The sequence below is a fragment of the Sus scrofa genome, chromosome 14 (genome assembly GCF_000003025.6).
Source record: "Sus scrofa isolate TJ Tabasco breed Duroc chromosome 14, Sscrofa11.1, whole genome shotgun sequence".
Lineage (NCBI taxonomy): Eukaryota > Metazoa > Chordata > Mammalia > Artiodactyla > Suidae > Sus > Sus scrofa.
The window spans coordinates 57424652-57439341 of record NC_010456.5 but is presented as its reverse complement, the minus strand read 5'-3'; the positions used below and the strand labels follow the sequence as shown (position 1 = coordinate 57439341).

The window sequence follows — 14690 nt, the reverse complement described above, 5'->3', positions numbered from 1 at the left end:
AATACACGTTTCTCTGACATGGGAGCCTGCGTAAGGAAATGACCCAAAGGCACAGGCCTGGATGTTTCCATGCTAGGTTGATGAAAACTGGACAGTTGTGTAGAAATGTGATAGCTAAGGAGTACATGTTGGGGGAGCGTGTCCCAACCCCCACATAATGCACGTTTTCTGTTGTAATCACCACAGCTCCCCCGGCTCCACGAAGACTGGCTCAGAGCAGCTCCTTACTAGCTTGGGGTCCATCGTTTGTTGGTGACAGAACCAGGACTCCTTTAAACGCAGGTGTCCCCTATTTCAGTTTTGTTTCATCTGTGTCAGACTGAAGGAAGCTAACTTTCTTCCCAAAAGAGTCGAGCTCTACAGGAACTCAGTAATATTTCCTTTCCTGGTGAGCGTGTGTGTGGTCTCACTGTGCCTAACGTACCATGAGTCTGAGTCATCACTCATGGACTTGAACCTGGATGGAAGATAAGTAAGAAGGGGGACAGTATTCCCAAGATAGACCATACTCTTCCTGTCTGGCAATTTCTGTATTTATTGCCCTTTGCAAAAGATGGGCTGCAAAAAGAACCTAAAATCATGGAATCTCAATTCTCTCTTTCTCTCTTTTTTTTTTTCCCCCACATCCAACAGACTTCCAGCACAAAATCACGGTGCAGGCCTCCCCCAACCTGGATAAACGGAGGAGTTTGAACAGCAGCAGCTCCAGCCCGCCCAGTAGCCCCACCGTGATCCCACGACTCCGAGCTATACAGCGTAAGCTCTCTCCCCAAAACAGGGGCCCCTGGGTGGAATTCTGCAGCTGACTGACATGGATTCAGCTTCAGCAGACATGTTTTTATAGCTCATTCTTAAGCATGTGATGTTTTGTAGGTGTCACAACTATTTGGAAAGCAGAAGTTGGCCTTACGTTCCTTAGTCTTGTTTTCACAATAAATGATCTTTAGAGGCTGTACAGTGGATGATATGACCAGGCCACAGAGTAGAAAGTGAAATCGTATCTTGAGACATTTTGTTCAGTGCTTATATGCAAAGTTTGCATGACCTAATTATATCAGTAGCATATAATTTTGGAAAATGGAATTGGGATTTCAAGGCTACTTCCGTTTGTTTTGTTGTTTTGTAAAGAAAAAAAAAATCTCATTTTTGAGATTTAGCTTTAATTTGGTCTATATTGACCAACTTAATACAGATGGTCCCCCACTTATGATGGTTCAACTTAGGGTTTGTTTGTTTGTTTTATGATGGTACAAAAGTAGCAACCATACTTCAGATTTGGAGTTTTGATCTTTTCCTGGGCAGGTGACAGGCTGTCAGATCCTCTCATGATGCGGAGCAGGGACAGCCGCAGCCCCCAGTCAGCCCGTGATCACGAGGGGAAACTACCATACACTTACGACCCCTCTGTATCCACATCACCACTGTGTTTCTCACTTTCAGTACAGTATTCAAATGAATTACGTGTGGTAGTCGACTTGGTTATAAAGCGGCTTTGCCTTACAAGATTTTGTCTGACTACAGACAGTGTGCGTGTTCTGAGCACGTTTAGGGTGGGCTGGGCTGAGCCATGATGTTCACCAGGTCAGGTGTGCCACATACGTCTTCGGCTTAAGATATTTTCAACTTCTGATGGGTTATCAGGGTGTAACCCCACCAGAAGTCGAGGAAGATCTGTCCTTCAAAATACCATCTTTGTATTTTGGTTTAAGAGGATTCAGCCCAGTGCAAAAATACATCTACTGATTCCTCTGGCATCCTCCCTGGGTGAGAGTTTCAGTTAGACCCTGAATCAGAGTTTAGTGGAATGAGATAAAACTTGATTTTTTTTTCAAAAGTGAATCCATATAAACCCCAAAAGTAGTCTAAGCAAAAGAAGAATGCATTTAATATGTATGTGTGTGAGTAATCTGTAATCAGCCTAAGTTGTCATATCAAATAATTTACATTCTCTCTTTTCTCTACCAAACGTAATTCTCCACTGCTTATTATCTTTATTTAGAGGGAGATTTTTCAGAATATTTTCCATACTCAAGCCTGCAGTCCATTTCTCTTTTTTTTTTGTTGTTGTTGTTCCCCTTTTGGTAGTGAAAACCTTGACACCAGTAGAGATTTTTTTTAAAGCTTCTGGGATACCAGTTTACTCACCATTAAAGGGAAGTAATCTAAATAAATGTATAATTCTAGAACTTAAAGTACTAACATTTAATATAACTAATTTCTCTTCCTGAGAATGCCCTTTTCAAAGGCAAGCTTTGTACCTTGCCTTTGCCTGGAAGGTGTAAGGGCTTCGTGAAAGGGACAAAAAAAAGGAGTTTCTGTTGTGGCTCAGTGGGTTAAGAACCCAACATAGTGTCCATGAGAATGCAGGTTCGATCCCTGGCCCTGGGTTAAGGATCCGGCATTGTCATAAGCTGCGGTGTAGGTCGCAGATGTGGCACAGATGTGTAGTGTAAGCCGGCAGCTGCAGCTCTGATTCGACCCCTAGCCCAGGAACTTCCATATGCCACGAGTGCGGTCCTAAAAAGACAAAAAAAAAAAAAAACAAAAGACAAAAAAAAAAAAAAAAAAACACCTCATTTCCTTTGAATGTTGAGTCAGCTTCCATTGTATGAAGGTGTTGCCATCTAGCTGTTCTCCTCCTGAAGGACATCTGGGCTGCTTCCAGGTTATAATGTGGCAGTTGTGAATGTAGATGCTTTAAAGATTCATGTGTGGGGTTTCATGTGGACATCAGTTTCCACCTTCTTGGCACACACACCAAGGAGTGGGGTTGTTGGATTGTATGTTTATTTAGTTCTTTAAGAAACGGCCACAAAATAAAAGGTCCAATGGACATAAAGTGCTCAGAACAGTGTCTTACCATGGTCAGCGCCCTGCTTGAGTTGGCCATTGCTGTGATGGTCATCATTATTCTTATTCTGAAGTTCTTTGTGGCCTTGGGGGTTTCTGCCTGGTTCTGTCTCTTCCACATAAGTGTGTAGTTATTGTGAGGATCTGGCCTCACAGTAGGTCAGGTACGCATACACATGCATCTGATTCAGGGGATGGACCGCCTCTCACCAGGCGTCGTAGATGAGGTCTGGTATGTTGCCCTGGAGCAGCCACGGGGAAACATTGAGTAAACTTGAGTGAGAAAAACTGATGCTGAGAGCATTGTAAGAAGCAAAAAAAAAAAAAAAAAAAATCTGGAATTAAGGGAAGGGGTAATTACACGCATTGAGCAGCATGGGAATCATTTCAGAGAAATCAAACAAAAAAAGATTATCCCGGACACAGTGGAAAGAATACCAGCGTAGGGTCTCTTGTAGAGTAGTGGGTTAAGGATCTGGTGTTGTTGGATCATATGGTAGCTCTGTATTTAGTTTTCTGAGATCCCTCCATAATGTTTTCCATAATGGTTGTACCAGTTTACATCCTGAAGTCTGGGTTTATTACCTTCTCCTCTGTATAGATGTGTGGATGTGCACGTGTATGCCTAAAGACTTAATTTTTTTTTTTTTTTTTTTTTTTTTTTGTCTTCTTAGGGCTGCACCTACAGCATATGGAGGTTCCCAGATTAGAGGGTCAAATCAGAGCTGCGGCTGCTGGCCTACACCACGGCCACAGCAGTGCGAGATTCAAACCACATCTGAGACCTACGCCATAGCTCATGGCAATGCCGGATCCATAATCCACTGGGCAAGGCCAGGGATCAAACCTGCAGCCTCATGGATGCTAGTCAGATTTGTTTCCACCAAGCCACAACGGGAATTCCTCATAAACATTTTTTTAATATAAATGCATTATGTAAACTTTATATATTATTTCTCTCTACTTTATTTTATGTGGATATTTTTATCCACTACAGATATGTCATAATGTTGTTTCAGAACCTCTGGTGTATGTCAGGGTTGTTTTCCGAGTAATAACAGCCACTCTCCCCAGTGATTCTCAAGGCAGCTGCTAGTTCACGGAGAGGCCAGAAGGCTGGCACATATGTGTGTCAGCAGCATGTGGCTCTTAGACATGGATAGAAACTCCCTGTGAGGCACCACAAGACGGGGGGGAACTTACTTATGTTCAGATTTTAACAGGTAATTGTAGTCGGTTATGATGACTGATGAAAAATTGGCTTAAATTCCAATTTTAAAATGTAACTTTGAAACTATACTTCAATAAAAAAAATTTAAAAATGCAGTACTCTGTAAATCAACTATACATTTAAAAAAAAAAAAAAAGTACCTTCATTCCTTAGGTTCAAAACTTTGATTTGGTTAAAAAATTAGGTGCTAAGTGTGTTTTAAGTTAAGTGTTCAATGTCACTTTTTTTTCCTCAAATAAAACAAAATCCTAACTGTCACATAATATTGACTTTTTTTCCCCCAGCATTTTGTTTTCTTCCTTTTTTAAATAAATATTTTTTTGGTTAAAGTATAGTTGATTTACGATGTTGTGGCAATTTCTGATGTACAGCAGAGTGCCCCAGGCATAACGTTAAATACATAGATGAATAAATAATCAACTTTTTACTGCTAATTTACCTTGAATGTGTGTCTTCTCGTTTACTCTACTTCTGTTGCTGTTACGATTAGAGAAAGAAGTTTGCCAGCGATAGGGTGAAGAAAGTCATTTCTTCTTTGTTTTCATGTTTCTTAATAGTTTACATGTTTTCAGAAGATAGTTTTACAGCTGATCTGATTCATTTTAACTTAAAAACTTTTTAACTGGTTAATGAGCAATGCTGTCTGTCTAGTGACCTCAGATGAAAGCAATAAAACTTGGGGAAGGAACACGGTCTGTCGACAAGAAGAATTTGAAGATGTAAAAAGGAATTTCAAGAAAAAGGGTTGTACCTGGGGACCAAATTCGATTCAAATGAAAGAGAGAGCTGATTGCAAAGAAAGGTGAGTGTGTGGCTTCTGGTGGCATTATAGTGTGTACTGAGACAAAGGGCAGTGTCTTTTTCTTTTTTTTTTTTTTTTTTTTTTTTTTAGGGTCACACTCATAGCATATGGAGGTTCCCAGGCTAGGGATCAAATTGGAGGTACAGTGTCAGCCTGCGCCACAGCCACAGCAACATAGGATCTGAGCTGCTTCTGTGACCTACACCACAGCTCATGGCAACGCTGGATCCTTAACCTACTGATCAAGGCCGGGGATCAAACCTGCAACCTCATGGTTACTAGTCAGATTTGTTTCTGCTGCGCCACAATGGGAACTCTAAGGGCACTGTCTTTTAAATATTTCAATGGCTGGGCTTAACTTTTTAAAAGCATTTAGAATAATGCAGAGATACCCGAATATGTATCTAACTTCCGAATGAGTTCATCATCCTCAGTTAACTATTATTAGTTAAGCAGTTAAAAAAAAGTCTGTCTCATGTTAAGGGTTTATTTGTATTCTGCTGAGTTCTTTTAAAACAGAGTACAAATGTTTTTCTTTAACGAAAAATATTGTTGGCCTGTATCCTCCAAAACCTAATTTGTGTGTCACGTGGTTCTATTATCTCAAAATAAAACATTTTTCTCTTCTAGAATAAGACCTCTCTCAGATGGCAACAGCCCTTGGTCAACTGTCTTAATAAAAAATCAGAAAACTGTGCCGTTGGCTTCTTTATTTGTGGACCAGCCAGGTAAATGTGCGTCGGGAAGTAGAATTTGTTTGAATTAGGAGTTCCCTTTGTGGCTCAGCGGTTAACAAACCCGACTAGGATCCATGGGGATGCAGGTTCGATCCCTGGCCTTGCTCAGTGGGTTAAGGATCCAGCATTGCCGTGAGCTGTGGTGTAGGTAACAGATGCAACTCGGATCCCGAGTGTGCTGTGGCCGTGGTGTAGGCCAGGAGCTATAGCTCCAATTCGACCCTTAACCTGGGAAACTCCATATGCTGGGGGTGCAGCCCTAAAAAGCAAAAAGAAAAAAGAAAGAATTTGTTTGAGTTAGACTTGGCCTCTGAGCATTCCAGGAACTTTGCTGTAACAATCTCTTACGTTGCTCAAGTAACGTAAGGAAAGTTAGCACTGCATGTAGTGGGTAGTCAGATCGCTGTGCTAAGCTCGGAAGTTACATTCTGTCCTATCAGCCTTCGTGGTGGAAAGTAATTAGGCTCCACATCATTTATTAGGAACTTGTTAACTCCTGTTCTTTACCAGAAAAAGTAGTATAATTAATTATATACAACCAATTAATTTAGCATAGGAGGTAGTAAGTATGAACATTTACAGGCACCCTGAAATTCTGCTGCGATTAAGGGGTAGTCTCCTGGCTATATTCCCACCCTGTGACCTGGTGAAATGCCATCAGCAGGTTATCTATGGAAAACTGCTGCTGGAGAGTTTTACATTGGAATCTCTAATTTAAATGATTCATGATTGTTTTCAACATTCAGTATTCCTATTTGATATTCAGATATTACAAGTTTGAGGAGATATGGAAATGGTTGGAAATTTTCAATGATTGTTTTCCTCAAAGAAAAGAAAATTGGGGAGTTCCTATTGTAGCTCAGCAGGTTAAGAACCCAACATAGTGTCCGTGAGGATGCAGGTTCCATCCCTGGCCTCCCTTAGTGGATTCGGTTTTGCTGCAAACTGTGGTGTAGGTCTCAGACTCCACTCAGATGTTGCGTTGCTGTGGCTGTGCCATAGGCCGGCAGCTGCAGCTCTGTTTCCACCCCTAGGCTGGGAACTTCCATATGCCTGCTACAGGTGTAGCCCTAAAAAAAATTTTTATTAAAACAAAAGGAAATTGGTCCTTATCCTTGACAGTTTAAGACAGCCCTGTGATATGATGGCCAAATGAAACATATTTTAGCAAAATATAACTTAAATTTATCATCTGAGCTATGCCCAGTTTTACAAGCACATGATCACTCACCACTCACATCTAGTTTTCTTCCTCTGTGTTATCACGAGCAGAAGATTTGAGCCTAAGTATCTCCATGAATACGTTCGGGTGCCCACAAGACAGGTGCTCTGAAATTCCTGGCACGTGCTTTCCGGTTGTCAGATGCATCCTTGTGTTCTTAATTTTTCTTGCCCATGAAGGCAAGAAATCCTCTCATTATACCCTGCAGTGCATCGTCAGACATCGTTTGAGGACTAACAAAGAAGAGTGAATAGTAATAAAACTGTCATTTCTGTAGGATGTGTTTCCTTATTTACAACTGTTTATCCAGAGAGAGGGATCCATCAGAGAAGTGCTTCTGCTTTTTTCCCCTTAATTTTTTTATTCTTTCTTAGACTCTGTCAATCCTACTAACAACTCCTCCCCTGGGGAGTCAGAGAAAGTAAAGTGATTTATAGTCATTTATCTGACCGACTCAGCTGGGTTTCCTTAAGTCAGCTCTTGAGTTCACTTGAGCAGTCAGTGAGTACAAGGCTTATACTCTCTGTCCTGCCTGAAGGTCCCCCTCAGGTTCCATCCATGTGGTCCCATCCTTCTGTGTGTCCAGGTCTCAGCCCAAGCGTTTCCTGGAAGCCCCTTCTGACGTGGTATCTCGCCGCATCCTTGTCTCGGCACCCATTTTCATGTATTCACAGCTCTCTCATCTGAAATTCTGCATGGACACTCATGATGTATGTGTTCTTTGTCACCTCCAAATTAGAATGTCAACTCCACAGTGGCCAAGCTTTTACCTGTTTTGTTCACCTCACCCCTCCCAGGGCCTGGCCTGTAGTGTCTGCTGAGTGCCTGTGCAAGTCCGAAGAGGACTCTTTGACCCGATGTGGATGGATATTGACTGTATTCACCTTGGTTTAGGGGCTGCAAATGCCTGCCCTCAATCATGGGAAGATGGGGAGAGATTATGACAATTCAGGGGAACGTATGTGGTACTTATCAGTAAAGGAAACATTCAGTGTACTTTGAAACCTGTGGCTTTTACTTATCAACAGCATTTACCCTCTTTTTTCTTTCTTTCTTTTTTCTTCCTTTTTCATTTTATGGCCTCACCTGTGGCCCTGCGGCATATAGAAGTTCCCAAACCAGGGACTGAGTCTAGCTGTAGCTGCAACAACACCTGATCCTTTAACCCACTGCGCTGGGCCGAGGATCAAACTTGCACCTCCATAGCAACCCAAGCCACTGCAGTCAGATTCTTAACCTACTGTGCCATGGTGGGACCTACAACCTTTTTTTTTAATAGCTTTTTTTAAATTTGGTCTCTTTTATTTTTTTTTATTTTTTATTTTTTTAGGGCCTCACCCATGGCATGTGGAGGATCCCAAGCTGAATCGGAGCTGCAGCTGCCATCCCACACCACAGCCACAGCAACATTGGATCCAAGCCATGTCTGCGACCTACACCACAGCTCACGCCAACGCCAGATCCTTAACCCACTGAGCGAGGCCAGGAATTGAGCCCCATCCTCATGGATACTAGTTGGGTTCTTAACCCACTGAGCCACAATGGGAACTCCTGTTTTACAGTGTAGTCTAAACAGATTTTCCTGTAAGATGGTACTAGCGTGTGTGTATTTATACCTCTCTTCAGGTGTTTGTGAAGAGACAAAGCCTGCCTCTGATGGACTGGAACACAGAAAACCAAAGCAGATAAAATCACTGAGTCAAGCCTATGTTGATCTACCTCTTTGGAAAGATGGCCAGAGAGAGAATCCGGTGGAAGTGGAAAGCTGGGAGGAGGGAGTCCCTGTAAGCCCTGCCACCGGGACTCCTCAGGGGACCCCCCCAAACAGCCTAAGCAGACCCTCCCAGAGGAAGAAGCTGGAGTCTGCTTTGTATGGCTGCACTGTGCTGCTGGCATCCGTGGCTCTGGGCCTGGATATCAGAGAGCTCGCCAAAGCACAGGCCACCGAAGAACCCCCCGCCAAGGAGGAAAAGAAGAAGCGCGAGGGAATCTTCCAGTGGGCTCCAAAGCCCCGCAGCGGCGCCAGCCCCGCCATGAGGCTGCCGACCTCGGGCGAGGGGGCCAGCAGCACCCCCTCACCCACCCTGCCCAGCGCTGTGGGCCTCCTGTCCATGCCTTCTCTCTCCACCAAGTGCCTGCTGCAGACGGATGGCGAAGATGCATTCGAGAGCAGCACACACACCCCTGGTGACCCCGACATGCCCACTCTAGCTCTTTGCCCTGGCTTTGGAGGGAGGGCTGAGGAGCCAGCCCCCGTGCCAGGACTGGAGGTCGGTCGCAGTGTGTGGGGAGACCTGCCTCCTTCCTTCGTAGAACAGGCTCACGGGGACGTGCCTTCTTCTGCTTCAAAAGAGAGAGCAGCACATCACCGCCGGACCATGTCTGATGGACGTGCTTTCCAGCCCCCAGGTAGGCTGCTTTAGGGGTTACAGGTACGAAACTGCACAGTAGAGGTTAGAATGAAAAAGCGTGTGGCCTCTGATTGATTCTGTTTCCAGCAATTATATTTACAGATTTGTTCTCACTATTTACGTAGATCTTCAAATTTTACCTTACTCTTTTATTTGACTTTATCATTTGGATTCTGGAAAAAATACAATGAAATATCAGTAACATAAATACATAATAGCACATTAAAACAGAAATGTGGAGAATAACTGCCCATAGCCCCTTATGGTGGGAAGACAGTCATTTGCCTAAATCAGAACCAATAATTTAGTGGGAGAGCTGGGACTAAAAGTGGTTGTCTGAGGAGTACCCATTGTGGCTCAGTGACTAGTACCCTTGAGGATGCGGGTTCAATCCCTGCCTTGCTCAATGGGTTAAGGATCTAGCGTGGCCATGAGCTGTGGTGTAGGTCACAGATGTGGCTTGGATCCTGGGTTGCTATGGCTGTGGTGTAGGCCGGCAGCTGTAGCTCTCATCCAGCCTCTATCCTGGGAACATCTATATGCCACAGGTGAGGCCCTTTAAAAAAGCAAAAAAACCCTGATGGTCAGACCTCCCTTGGGGTACCACGTCTTCTGCATCAGCCAGCCTCACTGCCCAGTTTATGTTGAGATTTGAGATCAGGGGATGTAAAAACCAAGTGGACAGTAGGCGTTGTGTGGGATTTATGTCTTTTGTACATAAAGATAATTACAACTACCTCAGATATATGTCATGGGAATTAAGTGAGGTAATGTGTATGAAAAATGCTTTTTAGATTGTAAAATATTAAGCTACCATTGGTTATTAACATATGTTAAAACTGAAACTGCTTTCATTTGCTTTATCTTTTTCTTTATCTCTTTAAGTGCTATACCCAGACAGGATTTTTTTTTCATATTTTTGTTCATGTCTCTAGATAAAATGGATTATTGCTTTTTTTTTTTGTCTTTTTGCCTTTTCTAGGGCCACTCCCATGGCATATGGAGGTTCCCAGGCTAGGGGTTGAATTGGAGCTGTAGCCACCGGCCTACACCAGATCCACAGCAACGCAGGATCTGAGCCGTGTCTGCGACCCACACCGCAGCTCACAGCAACGCCGGATCCGTAACCCACTGAGCAAGGCCAGGGATCTAACCCGCAACCTCATGGTTTCTAGTCGGATTTGTTAACCACTGAGCCACGACGGGAACTCCTTCTTGCTCTTTTATGAAGCAATAAAGTATTAGTAATTTTTAACTGTATGTGGTGAAATCCTAGCACAATCCAATAAGAAACTTTTTTTTTAATTTGAAGCCAATTACTAGAGTGCTAATAAGTCAGTTCTTCAAAACAAGGAAGGTATAACCTAAAAAGTAACCACTTTCATTAATTTTTTCAAATTGTCATCTGAAATTGTAGTCATATTCACCATCATTTTTAAGTCCTAATTTTAATCCAGTCTAATCATTTTGATGTCGATTCTGTTTACAAAACAATTGTAATGATCATTGTCCTGAGCTGATGATGATGGAGCTCTTTATAGGCCCGATTTCCATAGTTTCAAGCAATCTTTCCAGTGTGGCAGTACTGTTTTGATGGTGTTTTTTTTGTTTTTTTTGTTTGTTTGTTTGTTTTTTGCCTTTTCTAGGGCCGCTTCCCGCAGCATATGGAGGTTCCCAGGCTAGGGGTCGAATCGGAGCTGTAGCTGCCAGCCTACGCCAGGAGCCACAGCAACGCGGGATCCGAGCTGCATCTGCGACCTACACCACAGCTCACAGCAACAGCGGATCGTTAACCCACTGAGCAAAGGCAGGGATCGAACCCGCAACCTCATGGTTTCTAGTCGGATTCGTTAACCACTGCGCCACGACGGGAACTCCAGTGCTGCAGTACTTTTCCATAAAAACAAACATTGTATCCTCACATGTTAAAGGCAAGGTGTGTGTTGAGGTTTTTCTGCGGAAGCTCGCTCCCAGGCGGTTACCTAAATGAAGTCATCCTGGTGGTTTTCCTTGATAACCGTCGTTTTCACTGTCCTGATCAAACGCTGTCTTTACCTTTTCAACCAGCTGGTGCAGCTCTCGTCTCAACCCCCAGAGCCTCGGAACTGCCCCCTGCGTGGGTTTGGGGGATGCCCCCCTCCTGGTCTGGACCTCACAGCGACCTGCCACGTGAGGTCCCGCCGGAAAAACAAAGAGCTATCCACGTGGTGCCTCTGCCCCGCCCCTCCTCCCAGAGAAGCGGGGCGGGTGCGTCGCCGGCCTTCCCACCACTGGGAACTGGGTCACAGCCTGCCCAGGCCGGCCCTGTGGTGGGCGGTCCAGCGCCAGCTCCCGACCAATCCCTGGACGCCAAGGAGAGAACTAGGGCGCACGTGCCTTGCCTACTGGACGCGGACGTTGAGGGCCAGAGCAGGGACTGCACGGTGCCCCTGTGCAGGATGGGGAGCAGAGCTGGCCCGCCCTCCTTGTACCAACTGGAGAAAGAATTTCTGTCTTAAGTGCCTTATGTTGTTCAAACATTTCTTCTTCTTCTTCTTCTTTTTTTTTTTTTTTTTTAAGAACAAATTAAAACAATGTGTCTACCTTGAATTGTTTCATGCTGCTGTGCTTTCAGAGCTGTGGTCATGTTACTAAAATAATAATGGATGTCTGCCTTCTCCAAAAATGTATGTGACTGCTATTGGCTGTTTTTTCACTGGATTCTTACCTAGTAACTTGAGATACTACACGTGTGTGGAAAGCAAGAAATGTGCAACAGTGTAAAACGCTGTTTAAGCACAATTGTAAGTGCTTGGTGTGTTCCCACTTACCTCTTTGTACGTTCGCAGGCATTGTAATGGGTGTGCCATTTCCGTTTCCTTATTTCCTGTTTCCTTCCTTCATTTTCCATTTTCCCCTCATTTTTCTCATCTCTCTTTTTCATGTCCTCTTTTTTTGTTATTTGTGCAACAAAAAGCCAAGAATAATGTGCTATTAGTAAGTGAAGGTGTCTGTTTAAATAGATTTGATGACTAAAATAGGCAGATTTCTAAACTCAGCAAAAGGCTGATAATCGATGCCCAAATCTCACCTAAAATATGCATATTTCTCCCTTTGAGAAAATTTTACTGAATATAACTTGTCAAGTTTTACTGAATGTAACTTGCCAAAATTTTATCCGTTAGAACTCCAAAATAGAATTAATTCATTTGATTCAGACCATACAGATTTTTGATTTTTTTTGATATTTGATTCAGATCATGCAGCTGAGAGGCGCTCACTATAGGTTCCTCCTATAGAAAGGGCCTTCCTTCATCAGTAGCCATCAATTTTGTATCCAGAAGTATACATCTTTTCTTTTTGTCATAGAATTTTTTTTTAAATTAATTGAGGCATGTGTCATGTATTGTAAACATTTGTATCACTTAACTTTATTTTTCTCTATTGAAATGCATATTTACCTCAGTCATCCCAAATGCTGTTAGAAACACTGCAAAGTGAAGAAACAGCAGTACTATTTAACTTTGGGGGTTTTTTGGCCACATCCATGGCATGTGGAAGTTCTTGGGAGGGTTTGAACCTGAGCCACAGCTGTAACCAAGCTGCTACAGTGACAATGCTGGATCCTTAACCCACTGCACCAAAAGGGAACTCCCTAAACATTTTTAAATAGTTATTTCGCTTTTCACTTCCCATTGTGGTGCAGCAGAAATGAATCTATTATCCATGAGGATGCGGATTCAATCCCTGGCCTTGCTCAGTGGGTTAAGGATGTGGCACTGTTGTGGCTGTGGTGTAGCCCGGCAGCCACAGCTCTGATTTGACCCCTAGCCTGGGAACTTCCACATGGCATGGGTGCAGCCCTAAAAAAAAAGCAAAATAAATAAAAACCTCTTAAATTGTGGATAAATGTTAGAGATCTGTTGGGTGAGATAAATTGATAGGGTAGAAAGGAGAGATACAGATTATTTTCAGATGTGGATCAATAAAATGAATCTTGGGTAGCAGATGAGGTTTTTAAATCATGTATAATTATGAGTCACTTTTATAAATCATACGGCTGTGATAAAAACAGACCCCAGTGTTATTAAGCTACTGAAATGGCTATCCAGGAGCTTGGGAAATTTGCCTGGGTTTCTTTTGTTAAATTTGTTATGCCTCTATCACTAGGGTATGGTTATTCAGATGATTGGCAATAACTATTTAAAATTTAAATGTTACTTGATATTTCATTTAAAATTTTACCTTGGTAAAGATTTACCAAATAACCAAAAGGTCTGTGATTTAAATTAAATCAGATGTGATAAAATATCTACCTATAGTAGAAGAGGAAGAAAGGAAAATTAGATTATTTGGCCATTTTGGAACATCTTAGTCATCTAACAAGTATGCCCCAGCAAAGGAGGAACAGGGCGTGAAAGGATTATACTAATAGAGGCGCCTTTTGCCCCAAGGAAGACAGTCTTGTATTTAAAATGCTTGCAGCAAAATCTCAGGTACTTAATTTATTGTGTTATGGTCTGTTCTGTGATTTGGCTTCACATTTGGGTGATTATTACCTGACGTAACAGAGATGTGGTCTCCTCAAAATTGTATTACATTTGAAAGTGTGGTCCGCTGCATCATATTCAGTGATTTGGGGCAGGGAACTTTCCACTAAAAGTAGATAAAAGACATGCCTACAGTAACACATGAACCACAAAACAGAGAAGCTGTTTTCAGTTTTGCTTCTACCAAAACATGGCTTGTATGTTTGGGTGTGTGTGGTGTGTGTGGTGTGTGAGGGTGGGGGAATGAACTGTCTCTCTTATCCCTCTATTCTGTTCCTGTTGCTATTTAGCTTTATTTTAGTCAACTCTACATTATGATGAATTTAGAAATGAGGCTGTGTTAAAAAGATAATCATGACATAAGGACCCAATCTCCCATGGTATTACAGATAATTATTTTTGGCTGAGATCTATTGTACATTTGTGATTTTCTATGTGTATTAGTACACTTAGCAGAATCTGGTTATTTATTTTCATGTAGACATAATAACTCACTGAAAGGTAAATTAAGCTGATTACTCCTAGTCAACAATTAAGGTGCTGCCACTGCAGAGATTTAAGGCCTGGGCCTGATGTGCTGTACTATGAAGCTTTGTGACTGAACAAAATGTTTACATATGTTGTCTATTTTTTTAATAAACTTTTTTTATAGCTCATCTGTTTGCTCAGTGGCTTTGATCGACTCCTGATGATTATGAATGTAATTGGTAGTGGTTTATTTTTGTATTTAATAAGGGAAAGCATATAAATAAAGATTATTAGTAAGTCAGGTATTAACCTGCTAAATTCATTGAACTGAAGGATCATTAAATGACTCATGGGATTAAATACTTTTTTTTGAAGTATAATGAAATACTTTATTTATTTATTTTTGTCTTTTTAGGGCCACACCCACAGCATATGGAGGT

At 42.4% G+C, this 14690-nt stretch overlaps 1 protein-coding gene across 1 annotated transcript in view; it reads left to right on the top strand.

The window, feature by feature from the left end:
• Nucleotides 1-14438, top strand: part of MAP3K21 (mitogen-activated protein kinase kinase kinase 21) — a 57065-nt gene extending 42627 nt beyond the window's left edge. Inside the window, exons 6-10 of the mRNA XM_001928214.4 lie at nucleotides 634-756; nucleotides 4733-4883; nucleotides 5514-5611; nucleotides 8469-9251; nucleotides 11321-14438. Coding sequence (XP_001928249.1) covers nucleotides 634-756; nucleotides 4733-4883; nucleotides 5514-5611; nucleotides 8469-9251; nucleotides 11321-11751 — 1586 coding nt within the window. The 3' untranslated portion in view covers nucleotides 11752-14438. The remainder of the gene's footprint in view (nucleotides 1-633; nucleotides 757-4732; nucleotides 4884-5513; nucleotides 5612-8468; nucleotides 9252-11320) is intronic.